We start from the raw sequence: 18,731 nt of genomic DNA, 5'->3' as shown, positions 1-18,731 counted from the left end.
TAATGTCCCTCTGAGAAACATAGTGAAGAATTACGGTTCCGCAAATTTCGGCGCAGAACGGAAGTACCGTAATTCCAGACAGACATTTTCGTCTACAATGGCGGCAGTTGAAAACAATGTGGAACTGAAGCGAAAAGCCGATCAAACTCAGGACGAAGAAGGAGAAAATGAAGAATGGGTCGGGCCGATGCCGAGTGAAGCTGCAACCACCAAGAAAAGGAAAGGTTGGCGATCATCGAGATTCTTCAATAGTATATACTATAAGCATTGTTTATGCTGCGATTATAAATGCTATACCAATATGTGACTACTAGTCATGGCCATGCAGCTAGAATATAGATCATGCAGAATTGTCTTTCATTAAGATGCCACATCCTGCACAGAATAAAACACTCCAGTAGTTGTTGGTGTCTGCTTAATTATTTTTTTTAAATCGTGAAATATTATTAAACTTATAAGATCCCTAAAGGAAAACATGTATGTATGGTGAAAAAGATGTTTTCAAAATTGACTGCTCTTTCTTTTGTACTGTTTTCTCCAGTTTTAGAATATGAACGTGTCTACCTTGACAATCTGCCTTCAGCTGCCATGTATGAAAGGAGTTACATGCACAGAGATGTGATCACACACATTGCTTGTTCCAAGTAAGTGTCTGAAATGATAGTTTCCATTACAACAGAGTGCAAAAATCTATTTTTTCCCTTTTTAGGACAGATTTCATTATCACGGCCAGTCAAGACGGTCACATCAAGTTTTGGAAGAAAAAGGAAGATGCAGGAATAGAGTTCGTCAAACACTTTCGGAGTCATCTTGGTAAGTTGTGACCTTCTCATTTAATTTTTCCCCATTTAACTTCTTGTGGAAATATAGTAGAATTGTTTTTATACCTTTACAACGTCCAAATTGTTTTTGTCCTTTTCCCATGCAGGCGTCGTTGAGAGCATCACAGTCAGCGTTGATGGCGCTCTCTTGTGTTCCGTCGGTGACGATCAGGCTATGAAAGTGTTTGATGTTGTCAATTTTGACATGATCAATATGCTCAAACTGGGGTAAGCTTGCGGCAAATGGATGAAAGCGCATTGTTGGAGCGTGATAGTAACTGACACGTTTGTTTTGTAGCTTCCACCCTGGTCAGAGCGAGTGGATCTACAATCCCGGGGATGCCATTTCCACGGTGGCCTGCTCGGAAAAATCCACCGGAAAGATCTTCGTCTACGACGGGCGAGGGGACGGCCAGACGCTCCACGTCTTTGACAACATGCACTCCTCGCCGCTGTCGCAGATCCGCCTGAATCCCAAATATCGTGTGATCGTCTCCGCCGATAAAGCGGGAATGCTGGAATACTGGACAGGCCTTCCCTCGGAATTCAAGTTCCCCAAACACGTGCATTGGCAATACAAGACGGATACGGATTTGTACGAGTTTGCCAAACATAAAACGTATCCCACCAGTCTGGTGTTCTCACCCGACGGAAAGAGAATGGCCACCATGGCTACTGACCGGAAAGTCCGACTCTTCCGGTTTCTCACGGGGAAATTGATGAGAGTGTTTGATGAATCTTTAACGGTAAATCTACACTCAAATTATAAGTTTGCCAAAGTATCCCAAAAAAATGTGCCATTTGCCCCTAACAAAATATGATGATTCTGGCTCACTTTCACACCCCTTTGCTTTCCACAACAGATGTTCACAGAGCTGCAGCAGATGAGACAGCAGCTGCCCGACATGGAGTTTGGCCGGCGGATGGCGGTGGAACGAGAGCTGGAGAAGGTGGACGGCATCCGTCTCACCAATATCATTTTCGACGAGACGGGCCACTTTGTGTTGTATGGGACCATGCTTGGCATCAAAGTCATCAATGTGGAAACCAACAGGTGAGCTTAAGAGCTATGGATAGGAAATAAACCAATACCCCAGCTCCTACTTAAAGTCTTTGATTTCAACTACCAGATGTGTGCGCATACTTGGGAAGCTGGAGAACATCCGTGTGGTCAAGTTGAGTCTCTTCCAAGGCATCGCCAAGGCCATGCAAGTGGCACCCACCGTGGAGATGAAAGCCTCAGACAATCCTGCCTTGCAGAACCTGGAGCCGGACCCCACTGTATTCTGCACTGCCTTTAAGAAGAACAGATTCTATATGGTAACATGTAATTAAAAATAACCCTTGGCTTTAAGGAAATGTATTTCACATTTATTCTCCTCCTTCAAAGTTCTCAAAGAGGGAACCCGAAGACACCAAGAGCGCTGATTCCGACCGAGACATTTTCAATGAAAAGCCCTCCAAGGAGGAGGTCATGGCCGCCACGCAGGCCGAAGGCCCCAAAAGAATATCGGACAGCGCCATCATCCACACCACCATGGGCGACATCCACATAAAGCTCTTCCCCGTAGAGTGGGTTGCCGTCACTGATGACGCGCCTTCGCATGTTACAACTATTTCTCAGCTGTATTTCTTCCCGTAGGTGCCCCAAAACTGTGGAAAACTTCTGTGTGCACAGTAGGAACAGCTACTACAACGGACACATCTTCCACAGAGTCATCAAGGTTTGTCAGAATGCTAAAATCTAGAGAGCTTTGTCGTCGGAGTACCTCATGGATCCATGTTAGGCCCACACTTTTTACTCTATTATTGTATATGTAGTTATCTGAGCAGTGTGAACACACTTTGGTTCCTACTAATGCTAGTTCAAGGAACAAACAAATTCGGATGTCAAAAAGTTCAATGAAAATTTAGTGAACACTGACTGACTGAATTTAAAGAAAGTGGGGCTTCCCTTCAGGGCTTCATGATCCAGACTGGAGACCCCACAGGCACCGGCATGGGTGGCGAGAGCATCTGGGGGAGTGAGTTTGAGGACGAGTTCCACTCCACACTGAGACATGATCGACCCTACACGCTCAGCATGGCCAACGCGGGTCCGGCTTCCAACGGTTCGCAGTTTTTCATCACAGTGGTTCCTACGGTGAGTTAATCATGCGCTCCTCAATCATCAAATTCAAAGAAGTTCCCTCAACATTGAACAGTATTTGAACTTTGTGCCAAGAAAATGACAGATGTAATAAATAAAACTACTTCTACGTACTTTTGTTTGGCAGCCTTGGCTTGACAATAAGCACACGGTGTTTGGAAGGTGTACCAAAGGCATGGAGGCTGTGCAGAGGATCTCCAACGCCAAAGTTCACCCCAAAACGGACAAACCGTATGAAGATATAAGCATCATCAACATCACTGTCAAATGAACTTAAATCTGCTGTTTTGATTTTAATATTAAAAAAAAGTTGATTAAAACAGGGTCAATTTTTTTCTGCGCCTCCTAGTTAAGATAAATTAGACATCCAGCATTAAGGGCCAGCCAATGGGTTAACAAGGAATTGACCCCCAAAAAGTGAAGTAGACTACAAGTGTTGTTCTTAAAGACAGTTTCGGACGAAAAAAGTAATGTTGACAAATATGGTCAATCCATTTATTGACAGCATCACAATAGGAATAATTTACAAAAAACAAAAAGCCGTCATCAAGTCAAATGGTAACAAAAGGTGTGCTTCTGTTTTTGCAAACTACGCGGAAAAAGGCGTTACACACTGACAATCATTTTAACGCAAGTAGTAAACATAGCAATGAAAAAACTCAGAGGTTGTGTCCTTGTTGAGACAAAAAGTGTCAGTGGCAGGGTTAGGGTTTTACTGCTTCACATTACATCACAAAGATACCACGGAGTATTTTGGGGCCCCCAAAAATAGGGCTTTAAAAAAGCCATATGAAATTATAGTCGTAATATTACGAGAATAAATGTTATAAAGTGTAACACCAAGAGAAAAAACATCGTAATGTGTAACTAGAGATTAAAGTCAATATAAAGATTTATACTAATACTTAGTCGTAAGTCCAATTTTATTTGTTCATTTTAACAGGGGGGTTCAACGCTACATTAAGTAAGAACCTGCTAAATTAGCAATACTGCATACATATTACATGTTAAGATACAGAAGATAACGACTTTAATTTCACACTTAGTTTCAATTTAGTACTATTACAACATATGATTTAATAGTAATATTTCAACCTCAATTTTGCAAACTTGACTTATTCTTGTAGTACTATTTTTTTCTTTATCTGCCTAATTAATAATCCATCGTGCAAAGAGGGTGTTTAAAGTTATTCCGACAGATACTTTGAGAAGTGTTACAACGTTTATACTGAAAGGAGACAGCAGAGTATGGCCGCCCAATTACGGCGAGTACGTTTTGCCCAATGTTAACATGCAGAAAAAAGGTTCAATTCTACACTATAAATACTTCAGTAGACATTGTTCTGTAACAGAGAGCACAACGTTAAAAAAAAAATTGGTTTTACCCGATGCTATGAGCCCAGTTGCCTAAATCTTACGTCACTGTGAAAAAGAACAAACCCAATTTTTAGGAAATTAATTCAAACTCATCAACTGCTTTTGACGTCATCCAATCCAATGCGCTTTGGGGTCGGCATCGAGCAAACCATTGCTTCCAGCCGGTTATTACTGTCAATAGCAACAAAGGAGTTCAGGGATTTGGAAATAGAATGAGTTGCTATTGCGGCTGCCATGATTAATGGGCAGCAAATTGGTTATCTAAATAGCTGATTACTATTTTGATAGTCGATTAATGGTTTAAAAACTATGTAAATATCTGATTTCCGTACTCCTCGAGAGAAGTCTACCTTTGTATTTAATCAACGTAAGTTGTATGCAATACAATAAAGCGTTAAATATGATTTATATGAGTCAATTAGTCGACCATCCAAAGAATGGTTTTCAGCCTAACCCTATTTGCCAATAGGTTAACAATATCAAGCAATGCAATTGCTCGCTTTCCCATTTCCAAACTGGATCGGTGTTGCTTATGAGTTTAAAGTTCAGGCCATCAACCAAGATTTTTCAGCAAGTCGTTGTCTCCTCTCCGAGGAGAACAGCGGTAGTGCACGTCTGGGCTCTTCCAATTTGTACCTTCAAGTATTTGTTCACAGATGAATGCTGCCAAAGACACCGGCGAGCCATTCTAGGCCACGTCCAGGACACCTGCGGCCACCAGCTGTCGGGACAGCCAATCCAGGCCCTCGTGAAGGCCCATCCCGCTGCGGGCGTCGCAGCCCTGGATGTGCCAGCTCCTGCCACAGCACAGCTTGTGGAGGCTTAGCAGTTCCGTCATCTCCTCCACGGAGACAGCGCCCGGTACATCCTGAGATGCAAGAAAAATGACAGACAGATGAAAAGATGATATTCCAATTAGAAATGTCCCAAAAACCTGTGCGACACAGGGCACCTTTTTGCCCCAAAACACAGGTTTCCCAACAACAAAATGTAAACATTTCAAATGTAATCACACATTTTTAAAATCCAATTCCCATCATTTACAAGTTAAACATTCATAAAATCAAGGCTAGCCAAGATTGTATTTACCAACAATCTAACAACATGGAACAAAAACATTAATTTCCGATGGCAAAGTTAAAATCCACTAATGATTAACAAAAACATTTCCATTCATTCCTATTCATTTTAACTCATTATTTTCCCCCAGAAATGCTGAACAAGGATTCCCCTTTCTCCAACAGATGACACTATAAAGTTTGCTCACCAATATGAAGTCATTCCAATCAATTTCCACCATGAATTGCATTTTCTAGATTTTCTATATTTCTAGAATTCCCTCTTATCTACCTACACCTGTCCCGTACCTGCTTGTTGGCAAATATGAGAAGCAGGGCATCTCTTAGCTCTTTCTCAGTCAACAGCTTGGCCAGCTCGCTGTGCGCCTCCATCAGTCGGTCCCGATGACAGCTGTCAATCACAAAGACCACCGCTGCATGCAAACAGGGGAGGCACAAATGGAAAAGATCTTAAACATTCGTCATCGAGTTGGCTTGCTGTCATTGATCCGACTATTTATTCAAACAATTTTGACTAAGGATGACTGTCCCATATGAGTTAGTCCCCTAACTCGCAATCAAATACCTTAGAAATGGAACAAGTCATCCAAATTTGTTCTCATTAGCATTGAGGAATTGAAAAGAAAAGCAAATATTATCCATGCAAAACAACAATGAAAAGCCCCCTACCTTGAGTGTTCAGATAATAGTGTTTCCACAATGGCCTCAGTTTGTGTTTTCCGCCCACATCCCAGATGGTAAATTTCAAGTTCTTATATTCCACTGTCTCCACGTTAAAACCTGATGATAGTGGGTTGAAAAACAAAAACAACAACATACAATTATTTAGACTCCAGTGGCTATTTGGAGATTTTTTTTCTAGCGTACCAATAGTGGGAATGGGCTGCATGAACTCGTCCTGTTTGAGCTTGAATAGGATGGTGGTTTTCCCAGCACAGTCCAGTCCCAGGGTCACAACACGAATCTCCATTTTGGGACCAATATGAACCCGGTTGTCCTGAGAGCAGAACACATGGAAATTATTTTAGCATTTCATCTCGTACATTTGAAAGTCCATGTATTAGGGCTCTTGGTTTGGGCCACAGTTGTGAATCTGACCAGGGTTCCTTATGTTAACAAAATTGAGAATGTTTCGTTGATGACCCTTCTTCCTATAATGATAATGAGTTAAACCAGTGTAATAAGATTCTTTGTTTTGTTTATGTCTGGCAACAGATAATACTAATCTAAAGTGGCACTTAAAGGTTTGACATGCTGGTTTTTATGTAAAAGGTGCTTGTAACAAGTCGAGATATCAGAAATAGAATAATTTAACAAATACTCTTCTAATTTTTCTATGTATATTGTGTAAATGGGGCACTGGGTTGATTAACTAATTTGTATTTTTTATTTTAATCTCTGCCTTTTAGCCTGTTGGAAATCATGTTTACTTAATAACGCTGTTTGAATATTCGTTCACTAACCTATTTAGAAATGACTTAAACACGGCAAAGCCAAATAAGTATTTTTCTCACAAATCCCATTTGTAAACCGGTTGTCTTCTACCCTAGATAACTTCCGCACTTATCGATAACCAATTGCGTTGAGAAATATCACAATATTTTTTCATATTGAAATAATGCCACTCTTTGAGGGTGTGTTCGTTTGCAGCTTTTGATTCAACAAGAGACATTTACCATAAATAATACACCAAATAAAAGTATGTACCTTGGTGAAAGTGACAGGGATTCCTGCGTCGAGCTGGATATGGTCGGCCAACTCTGAGAATTGATGCTGGGATTTCTGAAGAGTTTCCAGCAGACAATTGATCTCCTGCTTGGCCAACACCACTCTGCAGTCATCCTAAAAGCCGAGTTTCAATAAGTTTGCCAGAGGTGATGATTTTTTTTTACAGCAAATTTCCGAATCCCACCTGCTGCAGCGTCTTCTCGCAGTGCAAGCAGGCAGTGGAAACCTGGGACAGCAGTATGGTCATGTCTTCCTGCTGTTGCCTCAGCCAGATGAGCCTCTCGCGGACGTGCGCATCCACCACACTCAGCGCCATCTCTTCTTGACGACAGAGAGTCTCGTGGAGGTCGGCAAAGTAGGCGCGCACGCAGGAGCGAGCACTCTCTGCCGTCCCGGGCACCTAAGTGGGACGCAAATGGATTTAATTCGTTTATAGTAACTGCTCCTCACATAAAACTTTTTACATTTAAAATTTCAAACATAGCCTACATTTATGACATAATTGATAAATTTACACAAATAATTCTGTCAATGAAGTCGCAATAAAGTGGTACTATACAGTTTTAAAAAAAACAAAATTTGACAAAACAATCCCCATTTAGTATTTCAAAAATCCTTAGTCATTTGTTACATGGCCCTTAGCCTTGTGCTTTTTCTTGCCAATAAATTGAATTGAATTGAATTGAATTAATGGGAAAAAATCCCAGGTATCAACTAAAACAACCCTGAAGTAGCCTCAAAATCTAAAAGTAGTGACATTACCAATACAACCCAGTACACAAAAAACACCATAAATGTACAAAATCCACAAAGAAGTTAAAAAATCTGGGGAAATGGCCAAAACTGCAACACTTCCAAAACTGCAGGACGGCATAGCAAAAAACTGCGAACAACAGAAACAAATCAAAAATGCAACATGCAAAAAAAAAACCTCCAGAAAACAAGAACTGGAAAAAAAATCCACGCCACAAAATATGGCAGAAAATTGAAAATACATGAAAAATGTTACTTTAAGTGTTCATAGGGCACTCATTGAAAACGCCCCAAAAATGAATAGGCAGTGAGTGAAAATCTACAGTAGGTGACCCATAGGAGAGAGAGCAAGGCATCTCCATGCATTTTCTCCAGAATTGGCATGTTCTAGTCGTGATCATCAAGCTCACATGTTCCGTGTGCGCCATGCTGACGCCGTCCTCCACAATCTGCTCGCCGCCCTCGATCTGCTGCACGATGCCCACCAGCTTCCTGGAGTAGTCCGAAACCTCTTCCGTGAACGAGCGAATGCAGTGCGCCATATCCAAGATGGACGCCCGGATCTGGTTAGCCTCTGTCTCCAAGACAGCGTGCTGAAGAAAAACAACACCAAGCAGACATGTTGATATTTCAGCAGGAGATAATCCAAATTCCCGAGCTGACCTTGTGTCCCTGATGCTTGCCGTACTCCTTGCAAACACAGCACATGAGTGGGCCCGGCTGGCACCCTTCCTCCAGGCACACAAATTCGATGGCGTGCACCTGGTGCTGCGGGCAAAGCGTCTTCTCGTGCGGCTTGTCGGCCAGCGGCACGCGACGGTGCTTGGCCAGCGTGCGGGTGGAGTGGGTGAGCTGCGAGCACTCGGCGCACAAGTGGGTGGCGCACACGGTGCAGTACATGGTGGCTGTGTGGCTCTCGTCCTCGTCGCAGCGGATGATGCACTGCTGGGGAGGGAAAAAAAGAATGGCGGGACATTTTGGATCCGTTTAGATGAGGAGTTGAGCTTCTAGTACCATATTTTTTGGGACAATGGGTTGCTCCAAGAATATGTTGCCGTGACTGTGCATGACATTTGAGTTGATGAATGCTTACTAATTCTGGAAGTGAATGTAAGCTGGTCCTCATGCTACAAAAGTGCATTTAAAAAAAAGTATTTTAAATTCAATTATTTACCTCTCCCATTCCCCTCAGAGCGTCCTCTGTCATTCCCGACTGGTTGGTGGCGCCATTCTGCAGCCGCTCCAGAAGCTCCAAAAGAGCAAAGTTCTTTTTCAGCCCCCACACTCCAGAGTCACCTAAATACACAACAGAACAGTGAAGTACTTGATTTTCACACAACTAGAAAAATAAATTATGATTTCCACTTACTTACTGCAACTAAAATTATGTACGTTAACAATGCATGGACTGTGATAGGTGTCCAATAGCTTGGAAGCATATGTATTGTTGCAGTTATTTAAAATGGGAGTAAATGAGAAAAGAAAACAAGGTACTAAATCTTAAAGTGAAGATGCCATGGAAGCTGGCTACCAGGTAGGACACTCACCCAGTTCTGTAACCTGCCTGTCAAAGGGGCATCGGACCGCCCGGCCATGCAGGGGAAGCCGGGTGAGACAGTCGTGGCACACGGTGTGCCCGCACAGCAGCAGACGGGGGACCTTGTCACCTTGGAGGGAGAAGACATCCTCGCACACGCCACACTCAAGCACCTGTCAATCAACACAATTGGGATCAACACGATTCCTTCTATTCTGACAGCCTTCAAGTTAATTCATAAGTCATCTCCTTGGTTACCATTAAAGGCGGATCCATTACGTCCAAATGGATTGGGCATCTATTGCCGTCGTTGGCAGTGAACATTATAATTCATTGGAATTGATGTCTATCACAGTCGATGGCAGTTAAATAGTAATTTTACAGTGTAATATATTTCATGGAACAAAATTGGCTTGTTTTATAGAGGATCAGAGGTCAGTGTTTTTAATTGTTCTGCCTGAATACCAGCTGACTTGTGAAATTGATATTATTAATAGAAATATGGAGGTGTGGGCCTGGTCTGCGCGGACAAACACGGATGGGATGGCACTCTTATGACAACCTGTGCCAGATTAATCGGTGCGATTCAATAAAATGCTGCAGAAGTGTCAGATTCCGACATTATTGACACCCAGACAGCACTAGATGACGTACACGGTGTTTAGTAGAATAGTCAAACGCTCTCGAAGGTTTGCTGCAAAAAAAGGACCGATCAATATATATTTTAATTGTAGTTTGTAGAGCCTACCGACCTTGACGGTGCCCCCGTGAGCCGCCCGGCCGTGTCGAAAGCACGGCTCCATGGTCGTCAGGGAGCCCTGCTTGTTTATTCCTGCGGCAAAGGCGGCCATTGCGGGACAGCTGCGCGGAACCTACTGAGCATGCGCGGGACCCAAGGATCGCCTCGCTGCACTTCCGGGTTTGCCTTACGTCATGAAAAAAAGAAAATTGATGACGTTGCAAAACTCTGACGTGTATTATGTCATTCATTATTTGGTAAAATCCTGCGTTGACAGTGATGGATCCAAATCCATCTGAAATGGGATGGTTGGCATTGAATGAGCATGTTACAAGGTCAAAGACGTCCAATTCATTTGGTGTGGGATTCTGGGTAAGGTTGCCATCCCTCCCAATCCAGATGAATTGGACTTCACTTGCCCTCAATGCCAGACAAGGAGTTAAACAAGATTCTTTCTGCTGGGATGGACATACTTAAGATGATATCTTCTCCTTCAAGTCATTTGTTAATCTTTAAACCTTAATTCCACCCCCTTCCAGCTTTCTTGACCGATTTAACCATTGCTTGGAAAAATATTCATCTCATAATGAGCAATTAGAAAACAGATATTATTGCTAAATTCTTCCATAAATGTCCAAAGTAGGAGATTTTTAGGATTTAATATTGTTTATTATTATTATTTCAATACTTCTCATACACAGCATTCCAAATGTCATCTCACTTATCCTCTTGTATTTCATTTCAACATATTTAACCTCATATATGATTTTTATAAATTCTTCTAATATTGGCTTATGTTGAGGAAGAGCACTCCATCTTCCTCATCGGGTTCGATTAATTTCGGATGTGGAAGATGTTGGTTGTCCAAATACAGGCTGGAGGCGATGAACAGTGACTTCGAAGCTTTTATTACAGCATATTCTGGGCACAGGTGAACCACAGAAAATGTTGTCGTCCACAAATGCACCGAGACAGACAACTTTCATTCACCTTTATTCTCTCAAGAGGGTGGAACCGAAACCGAACAGGGATGGGATTTTCCCTTACTTCATACATTGATACAGTAAGCTATTTGTTATGAACCGGCAAATAGAAGATAACGTCAATGTTGCAGGTCTTCAAGGACACATCTGGCTACAGGACAGAGCTCTACTAAGGGGAAGCTTGAGACTCATGGAGTCATGACTAGTAGCAGGCAAAATACACATTTCAATATGAGACCCACTTCACTTACCACCCTAAACTTGTAAAAAATTCACATCATACGAAAAAAAATAGACAATCGGAAAACCATCAGTAAATGGAGTCAAGATTTTTTTGTTATTAAATGTTGATATAGTGTTCTACAAAGGAGAAAAATAATCACATGATTTATCATGAACAAGAAAGAACAACCAACCGGTTCTGTGTGCTGATAGATGTCACCACTGACTACTATCACTACTCAACCCTGCAACGGTTCAAAGTTCAACTTTGACCTCTTGCAGTGAAATAACATGTCTTGCAGAAGTCATTCTGGTGACCTCAGCAGACCCTCTTGTTAACGATTCTTCCACAGCCACGAGTGAGCCAGACTTTTTATGTTCTTGAATATCCTTTCAATACAAGCTACAGCTCCCACATATCTGTCAATAGTGCTTTTTTTTCATTTGGGAACAACAAGGAGCTGGCAATTTCTGTGCCATCAAAATAACTTACGTTGCCACTAATGTCTAAACACCCAACTACTCAATTCCTAACTTTCCCCAAACCTTCGACTGACAGAAAAACCTAAAATAGTTGCAAAATACAATTTTGCAGTGCTTTTGTTCACCAAATAATCATGCAAAAACGAACAGTACTTACTGAGAGCACGAATCATTTGTTATGTTGAGGTGGAAACCGACAATGGGATATTGTTTGCAAAAATACTGAGGTCAGCATTCTGTTTAGTCACATTTTTACAACAATTACATGGGAATGAATGGGAGAGCATGTCAGTGAAATGCAGTACAGTACACATCCTCAATTTGATTATTGTGGTGAATATTGAAGTTATGGTATCCTATTATGGCCAGGAATGCATACAAATGGGACTCAAATAAATTGCCTTCATTCAAATATAATCCACCCAATTTAAACATATCAAAGGTAGAAAATATTCATTATCATTTGAACTTTGTCCAGTCCAAGGCGCAGTCGCTTGTGATTGGCTAACATGCTCGCACACCTCCCCATCTGGTCTCCCCAGCCCCCCTCTCCATTGCCTCTCAGCTTTATAGTACACCTTTAACTGCGGCTCCATTCCTCTCGAGGTGGAAGGTCCCCTATCGGTGAAAATGTCTGAGAAGGGAGCCTTCGACACCAATGTGCTGACCCTCACCAGGTTTGTCCTGGAGGAGGGCAGGAAGGCCCATGGAACTGGTGAGCTCACCAATTTGCTCAACTCCATCTGCACGGCCGTCAAAGCCATTTCTACCGCTGTCAGAAAGGCCGGCATCGCTAACCTGTAAGTTTAAAAAAATGTTATTATTTCTATATTGCACTCTAATTGATACCTGGCATACGAGTATGACTATTTTGCATAAATCTCGTCCATTATTTGATGGATATCAGGATATTTAACTCTAGTGTGTAGATGGCAATAATGATCTAGATATGTAATTCCTCTTGTTTGGGAGGGTTGGCACTGAATGATTGTAGTCAAAATATAACAAAATCCACAGTTTTTCTATCAATATAAATCCAATTAATTGCATTTTCAGCAAAGTAATAGCAAAAAATCTCTCATTTCATCTTTCAATAAATAAATATGGTCGATTAATTGCATTTTTATTAAAAGAAAAATGAGTGTTCACAGTCAGTCCTTCTAATTGCCTGCTTCTCCACATCTCTATCTCTTTATATTTGTTCTAAATCAGGGGTCTCGAACTCAATTTACCTGGGGGCCGCTAGAGGCCGAGTCTGGGTGAGACTGGGCCGCATCCGGATTTCCACAAGAAAAGCACTGATAAAACATTCCAACGTTATCAAATATCTTTATTTTTTAACAAAAAATAATGAATTAAATAAATTAACTTAAAGATGAATAAAAAATAAATCAATCAGTAATACAAAACCAAATAATACTAATTAGCATACAGTAGATATACACTGGCTGGCTAAGTAGAGAAAATGAATTATTTTTATTCCGTTTCAAATGTCTGTATTAACAGCTCTTTAACCTTTAACTTTCTGAACTTGAATGGAACATTGAACATGAAATATTCTGAACACGGCTTCTCTTGCCTACTCCTTGCTGCTAGAGACCTGGCAGCGCTTCTTCTCACATAGTCACATTTGGCTTGAGGGAGGAAGCAGTGGAGACCCTCAGTAGAGCTTGAAGATGCTCATCAGTAAGTCTGGACCTGTACTTGGACTTATTGAAGTTCAAGGTGGAGAAGAGCTTCTCACACAAGTATGTGCTCCCAAAAAGGCACATGGTCCGCTTGAACCTTCGGGAAAGTTCAGGGAAGCTGGGGGTCAACTCTCTCAAAAATTGCCCAAGCTTGTCTGCTTCTCCACTCACCTCCCTGAACTTGGCTTTGAGTGCAGAGTTGCACTGCAGGTCAATGAGCTCCATTTGAAGCTCAGGAGGGGCATCTTGCACATCAAAGGAGAAGGGGTCCGCAAAAATTTGAAATGTGGCTTTGTGTGTCTTGAAGTCTGCAAATCTGTGATCAAATTCCTCCTGTAGCTTCGAAATGGCCTCAACATACTTCTCACCACTGAATGGTGTGCCTGCATCCACGAGAGCCTTGCATGCTGGGAAATGGCAAAGGTTTGTCTGAGAGAGCTGGGCTTTCCATAACACAAGTTTAGTGCAGAATGCTCTCACGTTGTCATAGGCAGCACTGACAAGTTGCCCCTGGCCTTGTAGCTTCTTGTTCAGTACATTAAGCTCATGTGTGATATCAACAAGAAAAGCCAAGTCCATGAGCCATTTGGGATCACTTAGCACAGGATCAATCAACTCACAAACGGCGTAGCTAGCTTTGACTGCTGCATTACTGTCTTTGGTAGCCTTCTTGAAGAGATCCTGTTGCCTCAGAAGACGTGTTTTAAGACTGGCAACCTGGTTGGCTCTCTCATCTCCCTGGTATTTTTCGTACTCCTCAGCATGTCTCGTAGTACAATTACGTTTCAAATTGTATTCCTTGTGCACCGCAACTTTTTCAGTGTAAATGAGACACGTCGGGGTGCCCCTGTGTTCAACAAAGAAATATTGCACTCCCCACTTTTCTTGAAACTGTCTGTGCTCATCACCGACCTTTCTCTTCACGGCAGGCTTTGAAAGAGACATCTCTGGGGCTCTGTAATATGTTTTTCCACTTGGAATGAGTCTCGGGTTGATCTTTCACATTCAGTCGCGCGGGTTTGTGGCGCATGTGCACTTTCGCTCTCCGTTTCAATCGCGGAGATGACTACAGACACTGACACAGGCTGGATCACGGATCATAGCGCCTCATTCAGTTCTATGCTGAGAGCAGCGGAGGAGTGTGCGCGCCGAGCGGAGTGATCGGCCTCACGGCTTCTCCTCCGCCCAGCTGATTGGAGGAATGAATGAGTGAGTGAGCGAGGCACTGGACAGCCCGGCCGATGTCCCGCCTTTCAGAGCCGTATACTTCACCGTGATTGGTTCATTCAGCTCCGAACCAAAGTTCCCTCAAATTTTTTGTTGGTCTGAGCAGAAAGACAACCTCCCTGAGGGCACTGAGTACCAGTGTGAGCGACATCATCGGTACTCGGATGATTCGCCTAAAGACGTTTCGCCGACGGACGTTTGACAGACGGGCAGGTCGCCGAATGGACGTTCCACCGAACGTTCATTCGGCCGAACGGAGGTTTCGCCGAAACGGGATTCGAACGCTCGCCCCGCCGGATCGTGTGTGTACAAGTTTTTCAACCTCGGCCCGCGGGCCATATACGGCCCGTTAGGATTTTTAATCCGGCCCGCCGCCGGTGTTGTCCAAATTATAGTAAAAATCAATGTTCGTCTACCATCAATGGCAGTCCGGGAATAAGCACTCTTGGGCAGGCAGATGTAGCAGAACCGAGCCGTAAAATGACAGCAATCGGGTCAAATCCATCCTAAAACAGCATTTAATGATTAAATACAAATACTGGATGATATCGCGATGGAGGCAAAAAAACGTCTATAGACGTCCATTCGCCAAACGGCTCAAAATGCTCTCAAATTCGGTCAAATCCAGCTGAAAACAGCGTTTAATGATTAAATACAAATACTAGTATTTGTATTTAATCATTAAACTAACAAATACTAGTACGACCTGTCCGTCTGTCAAACGTCCGTCGGCGAAACGTCTTTAGGCGAATCATCCGGTCATGACATCATCATTGCTCGCTATCGGCACACCAGTATCACACCTGCCACAAGCAGGTGCATGTCAATGTTCCCTCTAATTTTTCATGTAAAACATGCTGTAAAACAAGAAAAACATGAGTGGACAGAGCTACTGCCACTGGCTGCCACTTAAATGGCGCCATCATGGGTTAAAAAAAAAAAAAAAAAAAAAAAAAAAAAAAAAATCGATCTTTCATATTAAGACGGGGGCCGCAAATTATCGTCCCGAGGGCCGCAGTTGGCCCGCGGGCCGCAAGTTTGAGACCCCTGCTCTAAATACATAAACTTTCTTGAACACAAGCTGCACGTTGTACTTCAACCCGGGCAAAGGTGAATGCTCACTGCCTTTTGGTGGGGGCGCTGGGGGATATTTTGCATGAGCAGACCTTTATCGGTGTCCACAGACTTATACTTGTTGTTAGATTAGTCAAATCAAAGGTCCTTCTCTCCCTCCTCCGACTAGGTACGGTATCGCCGGCAGCACAAATGTGACGGGCGACCAGGTGAAGAAACTGGACGTCTTGTCCAACGACCTGGTCATCAACATGATCAAGTCGTCCTTCACCTCCTGCGTGTTGGTGTCTGAAGAAGATGAGCAGGCCATCATAGTGGAGTCAGACAAGAGTGTAAGAAAAAACCCAATGAGGCCTCAGTGTGGCATGTAACAATGCTTTTGATTCAACTACATGACCGCAGTTCAAATCTGGTTTTGGCAGAACTTTGGTGTGTTCAACCTTGTTAGCTAGAGGAAAAAAAATCATTAAGTTCTCTCCCTCAGGGCAAATACATTGTGTGCTTTGACCCGCTCGACGGTTCTTCAAACATCGACTGCCTCGTATCCATCGGTACCATCTTTGCTATCTACAAAAAGGTGAGTTTTGGAGACATAATCTTGTTTTTTTGTTTATTTAAAGTGATTTCTGCATTTTCTGTAGACCACAGACAATGAGCCCAGTGAGAAAGATGCCCTTCAGCCAGGGAGAACCCTGGTTGCGGCCGGCTACGCTCTATATGGTAGTGCCACCATGATGGTTCTGTCTACAGGACAAGGGGTCAACTGCTTCATGCTCGACCCTGTAATGCCTTGACTTATATTGCCATGAGTGCAACAGGTTGTCATAGTTAAACAAAAATACGTTTTTAATTTCTCCCTAAGGCCATTGGAGAGTTTATCCTGGTGGACAAAGACGTGAAGATTAAAAAACGAGGGAAAATCTACAGCTTGAATGAAGGATATGCACAGCATTTTTACCCCGATGTGACAGAATATATCCAGAAGAAAAAGTACCCAGAGGTAAATAGAGAAAATTACTTACATGAGCTTTGGGTGAATGTGTGAAACATTCCACACTTATCGCACAGTGTCAGAAAGAGATTTGATGACCGCTAGATGCAATTTAATTTTTATTTTGAAAATGATTTATGAGTAAACTTCCATAATTTGAGTTTGAGTAGGTTTTTGCAAACTGATTTAAAACAAAGGTTGGAAAAATCAGCTAACAAATATCCTAAAGATTTCCATTTTCTAGCAGTGTTGTTTAACACATTTGCTAATAAAGTCAATAGCGTGAGCGTTCAGGGTTTTTCGTCGGAATTTGGCTCTTCTGAATTTTCTCATGTTTAAAATAAGGGAATAAATATAATAAAAATGTGTGATTCATTCTTTAATTTTGATCAGTTATCAAACATCTTTGCAATTTTAGAAACATTGACAAAACCACTGACAAGTGTCTAGTTTCGGTGGAATGGCTCATACACACTGACATTGCACAGCCATTTCATCCACAAACACACAGCATTGCAACGGTTATGATTCCAGGATGGTTCGGCGCCATACGGCAGCCGCTACGTGGGCTCAATGGTGGCTGACGTCCATCGTACGCTGGTATACGGCGGCATCTTTTTGTATCCCGCCAATGTGAAAAGTCCAAAGGGGAAGGTTAGCATGTGACGTAGTATTGTGCAGTGACTACTCACGTCAATATCATATCTGAACAATGCCGGTTTCCCAACTCTGTCCTTCTCTCAGCTGCGGTTGCTGTACGAGTGCAACCCAATGGCGTTCATCATGGAGCAGGCCGGCGGGATGGCCACCACGGGGTCCTGCAATGTTCTGGACATCCAACCCACCAACATCCACCAGAGGGTCCCCGTGGTGATGGGCTCACCTGATGACGTGCAGGAGTACATTGCCATCTATAAGAAGCATCACAAATGAGGTGAAGTGGAAAAAGCAGTCACAACATTTAACTTAATGAACTCATTCTCTGCCATTGACAACAATAGACATCAAATCCAGTTCTACTGGCATGGTTGGAATTCATTCATTTTATTAGAACAAAAGGTAAACTATATATGTATACATTTATACAGATATAACACAAGTGAATATATTTTGCTGTGGCAGTATCTCTGTTCCATTACTGTCAATTTATCTCCCCAAAAATTCAGTTTTAAAATTGGGTGTTATTCAGCTAAAACTTGGTGTTCATTGGACTTGAGGCAACTTGATATGCCTTTTTTTTTTACTTTTTAGATGCTACAGAACTTGTCTGGTTCTCCAGCTCATTCACTTTGACCGCACTGAAACCACAACCCGTCAAACCCTGGGGAGATGCAAATTCGGATGATGACAGATCTTTTCATTTCATTTCATCTCTTGTTGTCACTTTTGTTTAGAAAAAGTCAAATAAACCGTTCTCACACAACTCATTTTTTTTCACCCTTGAAAATTGGCTCGCCAAGTATGTGACATTGCATTGAGGTTATGAAATCACATCACAGTCTGTAAGAAACTTGGAAACTTGGCGGCCAATAGCGAAAAGTATCGTTCTTGGTGGAATTTTTCTTCGAACTGTGCAGTTGAGCGCTTGTGGACTTGTGAAGTACCCCTGAATCAGTTGGGAACGGGACAAACCTTATGAATGGATTGCAGATGTTTGTTTCGCAACATTCTTTTGATGCAGTCATATGACATAAGGAAGCAAAAATTATTATTTAATAAGGTAGCAGGAGAGCATAGATTTAAATCCTAAATTGCCCTTAGATATGAGTATAACAGTGAATGATGGTTTGTCTCCTCCAGTGGCGGTCCATGCATTTTCTCGTAGCGCCTTCAACAAATCAATCCAACCCTCAAAAACTATTTTATGGCTATAAAACCTC

The 18,731-nt window shown here is 42.4% G+C and overlaps 3 protein-coding genes across 4 annotated transcripts; 2 read left to right on the top strand and 1 right to left on the bottom strand.

Moving 5' to 3' along the window:
- The first annotated feature begins 36 nt into the window (after positions 1 to 36).
- Positions 37 to 3,306, top strand: ppwd1 (peptidylprolyl isomerase domain and WD repeat containing 1). Its single transcript, XM_077623524.1, has 11 exons — positions 37 to 224; positions 542 to 644; positions 710 to 813; positions 929 to 1,049; positions 1,120 to 1,567; positions 1,685 to 1,875; positions 1,952 to 2,141; positions 2,212 to 2,393; positions 2,464 to 2,545; positions 2,782 to 2,964; positions 3,098 to 3,306. Exons 1-11 carry the CDS (start codon positions 98 to 100, stop codon positions 3,239 to 3,241), a joined length of 1,875 nt encoding a protein of 624 aa, XP_077479650.1. The 5' UTR covers positions 37 to 97; the 3' UTR covers positions 3,242 to 3,306.
- Positions 3,307 to 3,451: 145 nt separating this feature from the next.
- On the bottom strand, positions 3,452 to 10,361 carry trim23 (tripartite motif containing 23). 2 transcript variants are annotated; one of them, XM_077623529.1, is made up of 11 exons: positions 10,197 to 10,361; positions 9,455 to 9,617; positions 9,082 to 9,203; positions 8,571 to 8,852; positions 8,318 to 8,500; positions 7,339 to 7,554; positions 7,134 to 7,268; positions 6,294 to 6,423; positions 6,096 to 6,206; positions 5,715 to 5,839; positions 3,452 to 5,215 (listed from the first exon to the last, which is right to left on the bottom strand). In XM_077623529.1, exons 1-11 carry the CDS (start codon positions 10,293 to 10,295, stop codon positions 5,036 to 5,038), a joined length of 1,746 nt encoding a protein of 581 aa, XP_077479655.1. In that variant the 5' UTR covers positions 10,296 to 10,361; the 3' UTR covers positions 3,452 to 5,035. The 2 variants fall into 2 exon arrangements, with proteins under 2 accessions (XP_077479655.1, XP_077479656.1); XM_077623530.1 differs by having other exon boundaries at positions 8,571 to 8,849.
- Positions 10,362 to 12,453: 2,092 nt separating this feature from the next.
- LOC144091305 (fructose-1,6-bisphosphatase 1-like) lies at positions 12,454 to 18,274 on the top strand. The gene is made up of 8 exons (XM_077623527.1): positions 12,454 to 12,671; positions 16,030 to 16,192; positions 16,345 to 16,437; positions 16,502 to 16,642; positions 16,723 to 16,860; positions 17,386 to 17,505; positions 17,596 to 17,785; positions 18,103 to 18,274. The coding sequence occupies exons 1-7, from the start codon at positions 12,502 to 12,504 to the stop codon at positions 17,782 to 17,784; spliced, it is 1,014 nt and encodes a 337-aa protein (XP_077479653.1). The 5' UTR covers positions 12,454 to 12,501; the 3' UTR covers position 17,785; positions 18,103 to 18,274.
- The last annotated feature ends 457 nt before the right edge of the window (positions 18,275 to 18,731 follow it).

The sequence above is a fragment of the Stigmatopora argus genome, chromosome 16 (genome assembly GCF_051989625.1).
Source record: "Stigmatopora argus isolate UIUO_Sarg chromosome 16, RoL_Sarg_1.0, whole genome shotgun sequence".
NCBI classification, from domain to species: Eukaryota; Metazoa; Chordata; class Actinopteri; order Syngnathiformes; family Syngnathidae; genus Stigmatopora; species Stigmatopora argus.
Note: the sequence above shows the minus strand (reverse complement) of the source record. Positions and strands in the feature narration are given on the sequence as shown.